Here is an 18,550-nt window from a genome sequence, read left to right as displayed (position 1 = left end):
CCTGCTCATCATCCTATTCTCTGCCATAATTTTCTATGCAGTACATCTGAAACAAAAAGTATAATAAAGCTATTTTTATGGAGCTTAGGTAAAATAATGTCTTTGTTTCCTCTTCCTGAGCAAATTAGCAAAATAGTCTTATTTTCAGGTATAATTTGACATGATTAGTAAGACCACATTACAAGTTTAGAGGCAACTAAAAGGCTTTTAAAAATCCTAATAGCACTAAATGTTCAGCACTTCATGTTTTCCCCCAAATTTTTTGTTTGATGGGGCTGTGGCGAAAACTGTCTATCCATTAATATTATCCATTACAGAGCTCAAGAGACTCCATAAGATAGAAAGAAAATGCTCAGGCTCAGACCCTTCCCTACCCCGAGACTGTTCAGGAGCCTATATGCTTCTGCATCTCTGCAGCAGACTTTGGATAGATGTGTAAAAAGGAACGTAAACCTCAGAGACTGAAGGAAAGGAAGAGGAAAGGAGCTTGATTCTGTGGCCTGTTGGGCAGAGAAAAATCTGGGTTTATTGGTTTGTTTCTTTTATATTCCTCCTGTTATTTTTTAGTCCCTGACTGCATACTGCAAAATTAAAAGAGTCTGGGAGAGGATCCAGAAGCAGGAATTCTCCTGCCTACCTGAGCATCTTCTCTACCAATCCACTGAGTCAGGCATCTTCTTGCGTATTTCCAGCCTGGCTCTATGGATTCATGTTTTTTTTCTAAAAGGAGTTCAAGATTTTGCCTGAAGTTGCTTGTACAATAAATGAAAAGTAAAAGCTCATTTAAACCAATTGGTCCCACAAGCAGGGAAACCAGTGAAGCCTTTCTGAGAAACCGTGTCTGTGTCCTTCTGCTCTCTCACATCAGCAACTCCTGTCCCTCCCTGGGATCTCAAGATCTGAGATGTTGTGATCTGTCCACCTTATGATTTTTATATGAATTGTAGGAATTTGGTGTTATTGTGACCAATTACATATGTCAAATTGGCTGATACTGCCCATTAAGTTCAACAGGGAAAGTGGAAGGGAACTGAGAGGCGGCTGAGCAGAGACAGGGACAGACAACACTGTCACAGAATCCTGTTTCTCTAAGGAATCACACACAAATAAGCACTTAGTTTTGTATTAAAAAAATAGCATATGTTTTCTTTTTCTTTATTATAAGGTGCTGATTAATGTGTAGCAATTGCAATAGTGCTTTAAAAAAAACCTGCTCGCTGTGCAGCCTGGTAAAAATTAATGGGTAGCTACAGAATTTGATAAGATTAATTTCTTTTTTTTTTTTTTCTAATTGTTCACCAAACACATACAGGAAGCCATGAAAGCAAGGTATGTTAGAGTACTACATTCACAGGCCCTCAGAACTAACAGAACCGTTTTTTAAATTTGTTTTACTACTAATTTGTCATAAAAGCAAAGACTTCCTTGCTAGAAATTTCCAATCAGTGAAAGCAAAGCATCCTGGAAATATGTTTGTTTTATAAATTATGCCACAACTATGTCTTAGTACATAATCAAAAATGATTTTTGCAAGTCAAGAGAGCTAGTTTTCAAATCATAGAATCACAGAATCATAGAATCATAGAATGCTTAGGGTTGGAAGGGACCTCTAGAGATCATCTAGTCCAACCCCCCTGCATACGCAAGGACACCTAGAGCACATGACACAGGACTGCATCCAAGCGGGTTTTGAAGATCTCCAGAGAAGGAGACTCCACAACCTCTCTGGGCAGCCTGTTCCAGTGCTCTGTCACCCTCACTGTTAAGAAATTAATAATCCAGCAGACTTTGTTAGCATGATACGATGCTTGCACAGTGACAAACAGTTATGACATTTTGAAGAATAAGAAGGAGAGTGCTATAAAACCCAGGGCAGATGGGGACTGTATGATCTAACCATGATATATGCTTATTCAGTGCTGTGCATATGGAGGAGGCAGGAATCTTACGTGGAGGACCAGGAGGGCCTGATCAGCAGTGGCCAACAGTCTCCAGCACTACTGCAGGTAAGGATGTGAGAATATGGCTTTATAAATGAGGGAATAATGTTAACTGAAATACACTTCTTAATGTATCAGTCTTATTTCTTCTTATGTTTCGTCTCTGTCAGTGAAGACCTGGTAATTTTTTTTGTGAACTCTAGGTAGCATGGAGTAATCAAGCAAAAATGCTTCTTTCTTTAGTCAGGCATAGATAAACACTGGAGTTGAGAGTCATTAATTCTACCTCTGACCTTGCCTTTGGAGGATATTCGTTTGTGTAACGAGTTCTGATGTTTCCTCTCAGATTCAAAATTTCCATGATTGGGTCTCGGGATGATTTACCCTCACTGGAGTAGCCACTCAATGATGCGGTAGCCACTTTCACAGTTACATCCAAAATAGAGCAGTGAGATAACTCAAATAAAGTCTACCCTTGGTGGACACCCTGCTTAGGGTTGTGATCTCTGTATAACAACTATGTGAGCACGATGAGTTCTTCAGAAATTCAAATGAGGGCAGAATGCTGATATTACAGAATTGGGTCAAAGGCCCAGTTCTCGAGCAGAATAAAATGTAAAAGCTGCTTTATTAAATGATTTTAGGTGCAAAAATTTCCCTTGACTTAAATGGGAATTTTACCTTAGCAAAAAACTGCAGAGTAGATTCAGGATTTGCATTCACACTTGCAATTTGTGCATGAATTAATAAACCTGTATTGGTATTGCAGAAGAGTTAACTGCTTAAACAGATTTGGAAACTAGACATAGTTGGCCCCTAGGCTATAACTACCCAGTTATCCTGTGCTCTTTTTTCTATTTTAGACTTTGCAGGAAGACACAACCTTTGCACATTATGTATTTGACTGTTGAGCATACATTTGAAAACGTCACCACAAATACAGTCTAGCTTTATCAAGAGGTTTCAGCTCCACTAATCACCTTGGACTGAGCACTTACTGCATTACCTCATGGCAAACTCAGTATCAGGCCAAAAAATTCACCTAGATACTTGATGGCTAGTAATGCCAATTTATAAGTGCCCATAACTATTTGTAAAAGTAGGATGTATTCAGGAGCTTCATTGCCATCTTCATTGCCGTTTGGGTCTTAGAGCCCCATTTCTCTAATGATATTCCTCTGTGCTAATCTTTTTGAGTTATTTTATTTTCACTTTGGGAATCTACACATCTCCAGGTCTGAGAAACAGCATTAGCCTTTGACTTCTGTTGCTCTTTCCTAATACTGGCCATCTGGTAAATGAAGCACTAAAACAACGAATACGTATCTGCCACACACAGCGCTTTAGCATAGCCACAGTCAATGGCTATGAAGAACTGAAGAAAACATGTTAATGCTAAATTATCATTTGAGTTCATCATCACACATCATATTTTTAACAGTTTGTTGCTCTAGTTTAGATGAATCTAGCTGCAGGTTGTCACATATACCGGTTTCCGTGGTTCTCTATACTGTGTAGAGTCGTGACTAACCTTTTGTCAGGTTAACATAAAGAACAAATGCTTCTCAGTGGAAATTCATATAACATTGATAAAGTCATCAAAGCTTTTGTTCCTGACATGTCATTTGCATCTGAATAGTTACACCTGTGTCCAGATAAATCCCTAGATATGCTTGCTATTCATTATCTCTGTTATCATCAGCATATATGGCAGCTGCAGGGCTCCATTTCTGATTACTATAAATGACTTCCAATTCTATTCCATGCACACATGCTCCATGCAGTTATTTTAGTTAACTGATTACTCCCAATCACTTTATCATTAAATCTTTCATTTAATTTAACATTCTGCAAAACTCCCAGTTAAGATGCTTCACAGAGACAGATTCAGAGTTAATCAATGAGAGCATCCAAAGATGATGTCACAGGACATCATTGCTTTAAGAAGGATGAACAAGTCAAGTGTTAAATCACTAAACCCTTAATTCCTAAGGCATAGCTTTACCCAATCATCACGTGATGTATCAGTAAGTGTATGTTATCCAAGCAAAATCCAGTCCTTATTTGCACTGACAACACTCCCATTAACTTTATGGGGCATTTCACCCATGTGGTGGAGTAAATCTTGGTCTTCACATTTTCTTAGACACCAATGAAATTGTAGTTTCATGGTCAGGACTCTTCCAACCACAGTGGGATGAGAAGCCTCAAACTTCCCTTCATGGACACTGAGTCCAGCTCTGCAGGGCATCTCATTTACCTCACATGCTGCATAGTGTGTCTAGGATCAGCAGGCAGAATTTTGATTTCTGGCCTATGGCATCCAACAGATTTGACAATTAGTTCAAACTTTCTGTAGGTGATCACTAGTTTCTGTGAAATTTATATTCTGAATGCCTAACACAAAAAAAGTGTAGCCTCTTTTCCAGAAATGATGGAAGCTCGTATTTGAAATAAAATCAATGGGACCTAAAACCAATGCTCTAAACATACAACACCTAAGATTTTGGAAGAAATCAGACCTATGTAAAACTCAGAGATCTGAGTCAGTGGCCATTAGATAAATCTGCCTGTATTTCTCTGTGCTCCATGTTCCAATCCGCAACACAGAATTGGTAATACAAGTTGTTTTAAAAAACATTCTGAAGATGTATTCATGAGAAACATAACGCTCAGGAGAATTGTAATATTTTGTGATTGAAAAAAAACAACAATGAGCATTTTTTTAATCTTCAGTTTGATATAGGCTTTATTTGTGTGCAGTAAATAAGACAGTAGGCCACACATTTCATATATAGGAAAAAGATTTCCATTCAGAGAATGACATGAATGAATGAGAAAAGGATGTTGGGGGAATAAAAAGGCATTTGAAATATGCAGACATCTAGGTGAAGATCATGGTTGAAACACTGGTGTGTCTGAAGTTCATGGCAAAGATCCCACTTACTTCAAGAAAGCTAGGGTTTCAGTGCCTTTTCATCTGAATATTAAAGACAGGCTGAATTAAGGTTGCATAGGCAAATGCAGTCCTAAGATATGCTAATTTTATGCTTCTGCTTTTGCAGTAGGAATATTCTTCTGGGTATTTCTGTCATTTTTGTTTCCTTTTATAAGAATATTTTAAATATAATAAGCTGTGGGAAGACGGTGGTACATATTTTTTAAAGCACTCTGATGAAAAATGAGTCAATTTCTGGACTTCAGTGTGGGAGGTCCTCCATAATGGAAATTCATGGTGCATATGTGCATATGTTTATCCCTTTGGGTAAGTAGGCAGTAGTGGTAGTAGTCGACTATTCCTTAACAGAGACAGTTTACCAGTGGGTTTCATACCTGCTTGTAAAGGGTAGAGGAGAATATTGTAATTAAGGAACCCAGAGTTCAGGTCTGATTCTGAAGTGGACCATACCTTAATGCTAATATATTCATACACAAGTGTAAGTATATAGCCTTCATATAAAGATAGATATGTCCTCATAGATATGTCCTCAAGTGTCTTTCAACACTTGTCCTCTGAAGTTTGTCTCTACCCCAGTTTTTTTCTCTTTATTCACTGTTTTCCTTGCAGTTCCTTACATCTTTACTCTCTGATCTTTTCATTTTTTTTTTGCCATACTGCTTAAGATCTTCCATGTCTACATGCTCTTAGACTGTCCCGAGAGATTGTCTGTGCTCTTAGGTTTTATGCTTGGTACCACAGTTGACCTGGAATAGATTTCTGTAATTCTCTGAAGCTAGCTCGTGCTCTAACTAGCTGGCATGAAGAGGAGATTTGTGGATGGAGCATGCACTGCAGAATAAGTGATAAATGCTCAAAATAAGAATTAAAACTAGCTTTAAATACAGCATATAGACAAAATGATCTGAAAAGTAAGCTGTGAAGAAAGAAAGGGAAAGGGGAGGCTTGGGTGGGTTCCAAATAAAGTGAGTAAGAAAAATGGGGATAGCGAGAATGCCTTGGAAGGAGAAGGAAATATTACAATTATCTAGTGTGAATTTATGCATAGCATAGTTCCATGTTCCGCTTAGTAATTTGTATGTCAGGCAAATTAATTCTAATTGAACAAGACCATTTCTTAAAAAAGATACACTTTCTTGCAGTGGAACGAAATGAGAAAGGCCCAGATAACAGATGGAGACACTAGTGTAAGCAAAGCAGAGGCCAGAAAAAATGAAACTGAGAGATCTGAGAAGGGAAATCTAGGGGCATGGAGAAGAGAAGAGGAAAAAGCTGACAACAGGAAAGTGAGCAGAAAGGAACTGCAAGAGAGAAAAAAATAGAAAATGATAGAAGTTCTATAGGTGGCAGATGGCATCAGGAATGGGATGGATAGTAGACTCCTAAGAGACTACACAAAATAGGTCCCTGAGGAAGAAAGGTGTCACACTAAGATTGGGCAATAGATTCTGACAAAGGGGAAAGAAAGCTACACTGAGGTTGCCTCTTCTTTTCCACTGAATGTAATGTTTCGATCTCTCCACATCTTTGAATCCATTTAGCATCACTGCGGAAGGGAATGATTTTTTTTTTTTTTCAGTTTGACCCTTTCCTTGCTACAGGAGAGATTTCTTGAAATTCAGTAGGCATAGCACTGCTGTAACAGCTCCCTGGGAGGCCACAGTATTATCAAAAGATCCTAGTTTCTGAAATGTCTTTCTAAAAATTCTGTTTAAAGAGAAAGAAAATAACAACTTGGAGTGCTAGGAGAGTCCTCGCATATATCTTATTTTATATCATATAGCCTTGTGTTGTGTCGTAAATGGAGAACTTTTTATTTTCCTAGATGACAGTGAGTTTTCATTCACCTTCTTCAAATGATCTTCCTTACCTAAAGGGCTAATTAGGACTTCTCAAGCAGCCCAGCAGTCACTGCAGAGAATGTGCTGGGGCTGAAAGTGCCGCTTCCTTGAGACTACTAAAGGTTAATTTACAAAAAACAGCACAGAAGACCGATCTGGCTTATCAGTTTATTGATTAAGGCTGTAAAACATAATAAACAATCAGCAACCCAGAATACATTACTGGGATCTTGGTTTGTTGCAGTTGCTTAAAATGGAAAGAGCTAGAAAGTGCAGCTGTGCTCATTTGTGTCCTATGTATTGATTTCCCTCAGCAATCAATTTTCCATGGAATTTTATGATTCCTGCATTTAAAACCAAATATACCTATGTATCAAAATACCTGTACTGAGAACATCTGTACATCTTAGATACATTGTCTGTATGATGTAATATTTTAAAGAGGAATATAGGTAAAGTACATAACAGCCAAGTCATTAGTGTTGCTTGTAAAAATCTTTTTTTTTTCTTTTTTTTTTTAATCAAGGATTTAATAAATGCTCAAAATGAAGATGATAAGAAGTTTAACCCAATCTTAACCCTACATAGTGAAGTATTATAAAGATCCGCTCCACAGCCTATTGTAATCATGTAAAATATCATTATCACACTGAAATCATTATTTGGAGCTGCAGTATCTCTGCTAGCTCAGCAGAGTCCAGAAAAGAAAATCATGCCAACTTTCCCATGTAGGATCTGGCGCAGTGAGGCTATAGTGAGATAGTAAAAATTTGCTAGCACTGCATAAAGCTTAAATTCTTTCCTTTTATGTTTTGACCTTGATCATCGATGTCTCAAGTCAACTCTATCTAGTTGTTTAAGGATTTGAGGTGATGCTCAGGCATCAGTCTTTTTCCCATTCTCAGTGCACTTGTATTCCCAGCACACTTGTGGCACACTTCCCACGCCTCTGCTTTCCACTTCTTTTTCCTCTATTTTTACCTCTTTCATGTTACCTCTCTGGTTTGCCAAGCATGCATCTGTCTCTTCCATATTCTTTGGAACTTTATTCTTTTCACTCTGATCTCTTCCTACTCATCTGTCCTGTGTGTCTCCTCTCTGTATTATTTATTCCATGAGCACTCAAAAGCAGGTCACTGGCTTGGCCGCACATGACCTTTGCTACATTTCACATCAAACTTCGGATCTCCTGTGATAAATGCTTCTCATTTCTGACAGCCCGCTGGAAGTTGGAGAAGGCTGACTATTTCAGATGCTGTTTGGTCTGAAGAAAAGCATTTGAAATCAGAAAGATTTTTTTCAAAAAATATGTCAGAAAGATTTAAATATTTATATGGTAGATACAGCTTGGCATTATGATTATTCTTTTAAAGAAGTTGGTGATCTCTTTGACCAGGAGCACACATCTGCTTCACCAGATGCAAAACATGGTTAAAACAGCAGTTTGGCCTCTCAGTATTTGCAGCCAGGACTAGGTAAATGAATGAGCTAATTTAAATTTCTGTTCAGCTGAGTGAGTAAGCAATGGAAAGAGGGGCAACAGATTGTATTTTACAGAAACTGCAGTCATGATCTTTATTGTTAAATTTACTTTCTCTTATTTTGTTATTCTCCTCTTAGCTCTAAAAAGAAGAATGATTTCCTTGAAAATATATATGTGATCTTTATAGCAGGGCCCATTATTTTTCAGTGTAGGCAACAAACTAGATCAGGTTAAATGGACGAAAGATTTAAGAATGTGTGATATCTTTGTCCTTGAAGGATTATTGTTAAAAAAAAAAAAAAAGAGAGAACTCATCAAAATGTGAGAAAGGCTAATCGGCTAATCCTGGCCACTTCAGATCTGTTTTATCTGTTTCTCTTGAAAAGATTTGACATATTTGACTAAGTTTTTGATTTCATTTTGTCCATGAAACAGCCTGGCCCTAGAAGAATCTATGCCTTCATAGATCGTGGAGAATTCTTAATTTCACCTCTTATGAAGATTTATGCTAGAAAATTAACCTTTCTCCTTAGCCCTGGCCAATGCTGAATATATCTGTGCATCATGTAATTTAATCAAAGTGAAAGCTCTGTGCATGAAAACCCTTTCATTAAGATCAGGGCTGTATTTATCTCTGACTGGAAGCAGCTGCTATGAGGACCATGTCCAACTTGCAGTCTTCACACAGGGTGACTGTTCCAGTACAGATTTCTTAAGGTTTATGTAAGACTAGAAGCTACATTTGGGATATTATTAATACAGGATATCTGTAAAAAAATAAATCCCATGAAAGCTGGAGTATCAGGAGACAAGAGGCTAGTTTCTTTCTAGGACTGAATAATATGAAGTAAACATTCCCACATTCCCAAACTGTTGACTGCTATTTCAATGAGTGGGGAGGTAAGAGACTATATGCGGGCAATTACCAACCACTCTAGGGAGCAGTATTTTCAAAGCTGGTACAAGTCACAGTGCCTGGAAGTAGCCAGCCAGCCTGGAACCTTCATTTCTGTCTTGGGATATAACAAAAGCAGAAAGGAAGGGTCACAAAACAAGTGTTGAGAGATGGGATGCAGAGCCATGGGAGAAAGGCAAGTGGGGTTGGCCTTGCAGAGGGCACAGCCTGCAGTTGAAAAGTGACGATGCAGAACTGGGCTTTATGTTCACTGCTATGCTTCTATGAGGGTTTTTATGAACAGAAATACTCGTGCAGGAGCTCTGGGGTGCATGCATGGTGAAACTAGAGCATATGGGAACTGTCAGGCTTACTGCAGGTAAACAGCCAAACCAGTGTCTTCAGGACACGGATGTCCTGTTCAGAGTTAAACTGAGCAGCATGTGCAGAGTGAACACTGAGGTTCAAACCTGCATGATGAACTGTTAAGGATCAAACATGCAAATGACCAATTTCAGAATTGGCATTCAGTGAGGACACTTTATATTAACTTTAAGGGCTTATATCTGCTATGCTGTTGCCAGGCAAGTTCTAGCTGGCTAGGAGAAAGTGTGACAGTGACTCCTCACCTACTTGGTTTATCCTTTCCTATACCATTCCTTTGCTCCTTCAAAATGCAAGTTATACTTGCATCTGAACAAACTCTTCTCTTTTGCCAACTATTACTAACTCTGCTCTTCATTTGAAGAACAAAGAACAAACATCTCTGCAATGTACTTAATTTGGATTATTTTTGTTACCTCTGTAATTGCCGATAGTTGCTTAACTATTCAGATAAAACACCAACAGCTCCAGATAGTTCAGCAGGTTTTGCCTCCTGATTAACCTAGTATCTAGAAGTAATTCATATCTCAAATGACAGTGGAAACAAGCAAAAATGAGCACAGCGCTTCCTAGTAAACAACAGATTTGTCAGATGATTCAATGGATTCCTAAATATGTGGAAGGAATTTTTTTTGTAATGAAAAATTATGTCTAGTTTTCAAATCTAAGTAACTTTTGCATTTGTCTCACTGTCCATTACTCTAGGCTTGTCCTTTTTTGTGTTCCTGACAATAGTACCAGTGATTTTATGTCTTGAATGCCTATGGGTAAAATTCTGCAGCTATGCAGAAGACAAGAGTTTTGTTTCCTGTGTTTATTATTTTCCCAGGGGTTTCAATAATAATTAAATAAAGAAATATTCATTCTCTCGCAGCTGTACTACCTTGGGTTATGATCTTGTCAGAACTTATAAGCTAAACAAATATTTATCTGGTCAGTACTTGGGGGAGTTGATGCTAATCAAATTGTTTCCACATGAGCTTACAGCTGCTTTGTCCCTGTTTTGTCTCCTTTTCTGGTTGTTTTTTTCTCCACTGATGTGTTTAATGCTGTGGTCTTAATTCATCTCTTGTTAGATATTTTTTTAAAGACAAAAAAATGTTAAATTGACATTTCATATTTATGATCCCAGAGAAATTTAAAACCTGCTATCTTTCTATCTTTATTTGCTTATCTGCTAGAAAATGGGGAAATAGAAAAAAAGGAAAGAAAGAAAGAAAGAAAAAGCTCCTCATTCTGAGAAATTTTGTTCTGAAATATATTTAAATCCCAACTGATGGAAGAAGCAGAGGGTGAGGGAGGGCAGACCTTTTGGTGATATTACATCCTCTTCTAATGGATATCTGCCTGTGTGCAGCACTTTGCTGCAGCACTTTGCTGCACACAAGGGTCATGAATGTATTTTTCATGTGTTTATTTTTGTAATCTGCACATCCTCACAGACAGAACTGGGCACTGCTTCACAGACAGAACTGGGCACTGCTTCAGCAGCAGTTATTAATGTGGTGGCAGTGCCTCTCAGTCAGACAGCCCCACAAAAAGCCCATATGAATAGTAAAAAAAAAAAAAAAAAAAAAAAAAAAAAGGCCTTGCTTTAGGGAATTTGCCATTTACATGACCAGGACAGCCAAAATCTGAGAAAATAAGGGAAATGAAATGATTATTATTCCGTTAAAAATACATATATATAAATGTATATAAAAAAAAGAAAAGAATCTCCTCTCAGAATTCTCTGGGGCAAAGTCAAGGACTGCATCAACATCTGCCCTCTCTAAAACATTCCCACTGCAGCAAGGAAGGGAGCAAAGCGTAGCAGAGCTTTAAGCAAGTTTCTGATGCCGTCCTTGCTCGCTGCTCTGCAGCCTGCTGAACCACCGAGAGCCCTTTTGGTCAGGTCTTCCTGAGCCCTGTGTGATCCCTGTCTCAGCCTTCATGTTTCACTGCTGTGCTTGCAGACCCTCCACGCACAGGGTCAGACATTCAGCAGCTCTGAAGTCCTGTTTCTAAAGTGCTGGGCTCTAACACTTGACTCCAACTTGAGCTCCAGGTTCTCCTCAGCTGTTACATTTCTGTGGTTGGGGTCACCTCCCTGATTTCTTTGCTGTATGTCTGCTGGAGTGAGACTAGAAGAGCAGAGCTGCATGGAGCAGAGCCAAGGCTGGAGCTTCACTAGCGTTCCTGCTTTTTCTGCACATGCTCTGACCGTTTGCATAACATTGGCCTGGAGATGCTGAGTTTCCTGCAAGATCTAAACTCTTAAGTCATTCAGTCATTACTTGTGTGCACTCAGAGGGTGTAATGAAGGATGTAGAACAGCAACAGCAGCATGCAGAGGCATCCCCCTCATTATGGGGATTTATTAAATCAGAAAAAAAAACAAGGCTCAGGCTGTGGATGAAATGAATCTGCGTGCAGCTTCTCTGCTCTTGTCTTGTGTGATTACAGTCACCCATCCCTAAAAGCGTCCCTGCTTTAGCATGCAGACACAGCTCAGAATATAAATGGATTGAGGAAGAAGAAGAAAACACGTGGTCTTGTGGAAATTGTCTCTCTGTGTTTGTGCTGAGAAAAAAAAGTGAGCTGCTTCTGCACGCACAGGTTAGATAGGAGAAGGCTCAGGGAAGCAGGGGAACCTTTGCGGAGCCTGCGATATCCTGTGCATGTCCTAGCTCACCGTGCAAGCTGTGCCCACCATCAGAGGGGACTGCAAATTTGTGAACAGCAACAGTCCAGCCCCAGCTAACGCTGCCAAGGAGGCAGGAGCCAGGGCAGCGGTCAGTGGCTGTGTTTAGAACATGGCAAAACTAAACTGCTTACATTTTGATCAAATTTGTTGCTGGGAAAAGACGCAGTGCTTCGTCTTCATCTTTACAATTAGTGAGGGGCCCAGTTCTGTCTTGCACCTGTCTCCCATGCCTGCAGAATAAGGAAGGGGTGTGGATTGGGAAGCAAACCTGCCCCAGTGGGTTCACAGGCTCTTTTTGGATGTTTGTCTTTCTGTTGCGTGGAGAGGGGTGGGTTTGAGGGGCTGCAGAGGTAGTTGAGGCTGCAAGTAATGGCCAAGCCTCAGTTGGGTAACCCTAGAGCTGACACAACACTGGGCTGGGAGTGGTGCCATATAAGTACCTAATTATGCATCTAATCTTTTTAGGCTCTCTTAGACAATTAACGGCAGGAGAGTTTCTTCCCCATTCCCACTGTGCATTCCTCCCTGGAGCTATTAGCTGGCTGATGCATTTTCCCTCTAGCTATACTTTTTTATCCTGTAGTCTCACCTCCTTGTCCTAATGCCCAGTCATATGAATTGTTTATTCTAAGTTCATTCATTTTTTTACAATATATATAATACAATTACTTCCAAGGGCAAGCTCTCCAACTAATCTCAGGCTTTTAACCTCTAGATTTTTAACATATTAGGGAGTCACTTGGAAATCAAGAAACCATGAGCTGAGCTCAAAACCAATCAAAAACAAATACTGATCCTTCTTTAATTCTATTGATTCGATTTTTTTGGTCTTTTTATTGTATGCAGATCACTTGGATATGGTAGCTGAGGTTAAGAAAAGAACAGAATGCTGTAAGACCTGGAGTAAAACCAGAGTGTTTGAGCAAAGGTAGTAGTGAGAAATGTCAAGGACTATATTAAAATATTAATTTTTTAAAATTAAAAGATTAATATTTTAAAATGCACACATTTTAAAATGTACTATCCCACCGTTCTTTCAAGCACCACACACAAACTTGGGAGTACTTCATTTAAGACACAATTGCAAAGGTTCGTTATACCTTAAATACCTCTTCAAACCTGCAGTTGCAAATTACCCTCTCCACCCTTCTGCTGTCACTTTATCACTGCCCCAGGCTGTATTACTTTTCAGGGATCCTATAGGCTTTCAAGAGCAATTGTCTGTCATTTTATTGGTAAATCAACATGCATTCCTATAGTGGTGTTTAACTAGTAATAATTACTGACCACAGTAACTGCATCCTTTGTTTTCAGTGTTTCTAAATGCTCCTGTTGTCATCTCAGACAGCAGGAGCAGACAGTGTAACTGTAATCAATGTCCTTCCAAACACCTGGAGTCAAGTGTATCTAGGAGAGGTGGCTAAGCTGCCCCAACAAAATAACCTAGAAGTGCAACCCAAATAGGGAGAGTGATAGCACCACAGTGCAATTCAGGTTTCCGAGGGGGTTATTCTCTCTAGTTATTGTGCATTATGTTGTCTCTTTGTAGGAAAAAAATTACCTGTGTTTGGTAGGTTATTATCTTGCTATGTAAATTTATGCTAGGTAAGTAGCAGGGGTTAGGTGGCAGAGGTATGGCTGGAAACAGGAACGAAAAGAAGTGAGCAGCATTATTCTCAGATGCTTTATCAGCCTCAGTTATTCCCCAGACTTCAGTGCAGTTGGGAAAAGTAAAGCACCATGGGCAACATCACCTTTTATTTCCTTCCTACTATTAGTCTATCTTATTTGCTGCAGGACAAGAAAGGTTAGAGGTTTTTCACAAGATCACACACTGCTGTTCTGCCCTGGCTCCCTGTCTTCATCTCTCTGAAGAATGCAGGTGCAGTTACATGCTGAGACTATTTTCAGCAGTTAAGCTTGGAGGCATAACAAAACACATTTCTGTCGGTCCAAACGGTAAATTGATGCCTCCGTCACGATGTGCAGACTTCCTAATTGCAGCTAAAGCCAAAAGAACTGGAAAGGGAACTCCCCACCTCTATGCTCACAGACAAAATAATTTGATGGTGCTAATCCACTTCCCCCACGGACAATTTACCACGTCAAAGAAACCACCACCACAATTGACACTAATTGGCAGTCCTAGCAGAAAAGCGGGTGGGACATGCAGCCCAGATCCATGCAGGTCAACCTCTGATCTCTTCTGAGGCATGTTGGCTGGGTAGCGTGATAGGAAGCGTGGATCATTTCTGCCAGCCTAGTGTCTGTTATCAGTATAACTTGTCTTCCCATCCATGAATAATGATTTTGTGTTTCTTCATTTCTTTATGTCTGTTTGTCTGTATTCAGAAATCTAACGTTAAAAGCCCAATCCTTATCAAGGTTTACAATTAGCATCTTTATCCTTATCAAGGTTGACAATTAGCATCTTTATACTTGGCTAGTATTTCTCTTTATTGAGATCACAGATGACAAGTAGTTGCAACGGACAGTATAGAGACTGCATATAGGTCCTTCATAGGTATGGAATGAGGTCAGCCATGGCTGGAGATCTTCTTTGATGATAATTTCATTGTAATCTATGATTTTTTCTTTCCCTTTGTTCGTTTCCACAGAATTACTCTTTATTTTAAAAATTCTTCACAGTTCTTCCATGTAGAGTAAAAATCACCAGAAACTGGGATGCCGGTAGAAGTGAAATTGAGTTGTTTCTGTCTCCAGCATTGTTTGCTACATACAAAGCTTCCAGCCAGACCTTAGAGTGCATTACGCTTATGTATTGAAGAAGAGACAGAAAGAGGCAATTAAAGAGACCAAAATATCTCTCCAAAAAGAGCTGCAACCAGTCCATGTTAAACAAGTCGTATGCCTGCAGAGTTGCTAGGAAACCATAACAAAAAGTCTCTTCTTTTTTAAGTATATAGGAATATCTAAAGCATGACAAGATTTTTCTGCTAGTCCCTTTTTTTTTTTCTTGTGATTAATATGACGACGTATGTGGAAGTTGGAGAGAAGAAGAGAGGTTACATAAAGAACAGTTCGGAGGGTACGCACAGAAGCCTATCTCTGTTTCTATGCGTGTAGTCCTACCAGTATTGCAGGTTTACTGCATATATGTTTTGTTAATAATCATTTTTCAGACTGAGGAAAATTCCATGCTGTTACCCAGCTTGTACCCCAAGAAATATGGTGGCAGCTGGCAAGGAAGATAGTGAGGCTAGTAGTAGGGGAGAGCTTATGTTTAATCGGTAGACAAAACATTTCAGGCAGCCTATGCAGACCGTGTGAACAGGCTTTGTGTATTTCCATATCAGCTTATACCAGCCAAAGTCAGGGCTTTTTCATTTTGCCTTATCAAAAGAGAAAGTGCTTGCCATGATCCAATCCTTTCACAAAGCGGCACTGTTTTTCTTCTGGTTATAGAGTTAGCTGGTTAAGGAAGCTGATGTCGCTGAAGAGATTTTTTTCATAAGGTTAGTTTTCAACTCAGTTACCTGATGATGAGAACTAGTCCTGACACAAAGAGGAGCAGGGACGCTGCAGTCTAGACTTTGTTCGGTTGTGTGGAACTGCATCTTCAGAACAAAGGACTATTGTGCTTGTAGAGAAACAACCTTGTGAAAATATAGCGGGCAGAGGGAACAAGTACTGACCTTGTTATAGAGATGTCTATAAAAGATAATGAAGAGGAAAGAAAGATAAGGGTTTTCATTATTTCAGTGAGAAGAATAGAAAAAATGAATAAGATACCATTTCCAAGATGAATGAAGCATTTGATAAGGGGATTCAGAAGTACAGTAACCCTGTACAGGATGAATTATCATTAAATATGTTGGGTTTTTTTCCTTGTGATGAAGAAGTTGAATATTGAATAGATATCTACGTGAGGAACCTCCAGCGCTGGAGGCAAGGAGTTTCAAAATTAGAGATTAGGTAGAGATGAGGTAGAGATGAGACAGGCTACCTCTACGCTATACCATAGCTTTATGGTCAGCATGCACAGCTCATCCACATTACAGTGAGCTTGGAAAAATACCAAATATTTCTCCCATTTATGCTACCTTGTTTGCCTAAGGCCAACCTCAGGTGAACAAAAAGAATCTAGTTCAGTTTTGAGGCCATTGCAGAAAAAAAAATCAGCTTCAGAGAAATACATAAATGCATAAAGATAGGGGGTCTGCTGTGTTGTTGAACATAGAACAAGTATACCAGCTCAACATGTAAGAAGAGAAGAATCTGGACAGGAATAGAGAGTGAGTTTGCTTTTATCCAACTTTGGTCACCTGCAGTGTAAATGACAACATCCAGGTTGGTCACCTAAACTCCTGAGCTGGGCAAACAAATTCTAGTAGAGAGAAATTACATGCTTACATGTGGTTTGGCTAAAACAGATTAGATGAAGTGTGTCCACCAAGTTTCTACTTCACTGTTATTCAAGATGTATACTGTGACTAGCTGAAATGTTGAGATCTATGTTGTAGTGAAAGGCCAAAATATGCAGAGGCACAACATCTCCATCCTTAGTTTAGGCAAAGAATTTTGCTCCATTTTGCTGGGGAACACAAGTTGGGTAAAACACAGTATAAGGAAACAGATATACCCGAAGTCTGAATTCTGTAACTCTCCAGGGTGATTTAAGGGCAGGCATATGCAGTGCCTGGTGATGTGGAAACTTCCAGTGGAGACCTGCGATATGATTTTAGCAGATGCAGGCATTATCAGTGGATATACTTGTCAGAGGAGAGCTGCCAGGCATTCAGCTGCCATATTCACAGCTAGTCTATTTGATCAATGACCAATTCAATTTCAGATGGATTGTGCTGCCAGCTGCGATATAATCAGCAACACAGATAAGCAGCAGTATTGAACTGGAGAACATGACCAAATGCTGGTGTTGTATAACAGAACTATTTAATGGCTATTGGGCAATTGCAGGCTGTCTGGAAGAAAGCTACTAACCATGAGACACCATTGCTTGGAATTTATAGCTGGCAGGGGTAGGCCTTGGAAGTGACCGCAGTGTTGCATGAGCATGTTCACATGAGGAAAGGAGAAGTCATTGTGGGTTCTACCTATGCTTTTCAAGCACTCTAAGGATCTGTTTATTACAGCAAGCTGAAGTTAAAAGAAAATCCACTGTCAAGTCCATGAGTACGGAAATGCAGAAATCCATCAAATGTAAGAAAACCCCTGTAGAAGGAACTGAGAGATCTGTGAAGTGGAAGCATCATTATAGCCATAAAATTATAAAAATGGATCAACATCAGAACACTGATTAAAAACAAACAAACAAACACAAACAAAAATTATAGGTAGATAGAGATTCAGCTTTGATGAAAAATTGAAATATCATTTGACCATTCATTGAAAAAATCTTCAACCATTTCCACCTCCTGGGAACAGGCTGTCTGATCCACCCAAAGCCATTCTTCCTGACTGTGGTGCAAGGACTGTGTTCTGCCAAACAAAAGTAGTTGCTTCATCTGGCTACCCGATGCCCCAGCTTTTGTTAGGCATTTCTAATGCTTGAAGGGTGGGTTTGGAAGATTTTCTAGTACAATTGATGCAGACAATAGAGGAATTCTAAGGCATCTGAATAGCGCCATTAGTTGTAGTGCAAAAGGAAGAAAGCTCAGAGAAAAAAACCTACATCATACCTTAAAAGTGTCTCTTCCACTTCAAAAGATCTGGCAGCCATCATAGATCATGTCTTAAATGAGAGGACTTGGAAATAACAACTGGTAAAAAATAGAAATGTCTCCAATTATACTGATTATTATGAATGTATAAATACAATTCTCCAGAACAGTTTTGGCACTCTAGTCAAGTCAATGTACAATATAGTGCTGATGCTGAAATACCATTTTTTGTGTGTCTTATATCTTCAGTTTTGGACGTACAATTATTTACTTTGCATATATTGAGTTAGTAGCTAAGATCAGCTCAGATGCTGTATTTTTGTCTCTATAGAAAGCACTTCTACATTCACAGGCAGCTGAGGAGACAAGAGCGGATTGTTTGTGTTTTGTGTGGCCTCTGTTAACTTTGAAGAGAGGCAAACACTGCAGGTTTTTCAGATACTGGACATGTGGTCTAAGACTGCAATTTTTTGCCATTTTGTAAATATGGAAGGTGTATAACATAGGCTAAAATAAGCAGAATATTTGATTCCATGAAATTCAGTGCTTGTGAAAGGTGGCAAATTCCTCCACCTGGCAGCAAGGTCTGCTCTTTACTGCAGAGGAGTGAAAGTGGGTAGAAATTCGCCTGTCTTTTGCAAACCTGCTTGGGGCTTATCTTTGACCTGAAAGAGCCGTGTTTTAGCAGCTGCTGGCTCTTTCCTGTCTCACCCTTTGATT

At 39.3% G+C, this 18,550-nt stretch overlaps 1 protein-coding gene across 1 annotated transcript in view; it reads left to right on the top strand.

The window, feature by feature from the left end:
• LOC104564571 (protocadherin alpha-2-like) overlaps positions 1-18,550 on the top strand; it is a 160,364-nt gene that overhangs the window by 125,178 nt on the left and 16,636 nt on the right. The window contains exon 3 of the mRNA XM_088522729.1: positions 1,918-2,006. Within this exon, the coding sequence (XP_088378855.1) occupies positions 1,918-2,006 (89 nt within the window). The remainder of the gene's footprint in view (positions 1-1,917; positions 2,007-18,550) is intronic.

Source organism: Tinamus guttatus, unplaced genomic scaffold, assembly GCF_059628265.1.
Source record: "Tinamus guttatus ecotype Peru unplaced genomic scaffold, ASM5962826v1 Tinamus_guttatus_pri_ptg000155l, whole genome shotgun sequence".
NCBI lineage: Eukaryota > Metazoa > Chordata > Aves > Tinamiformes > Tinamidae > Tinamus > Tinamus guttatus.
This window is presented reverse-complemented; position numbering and strand designations above follow the sequence as displayed.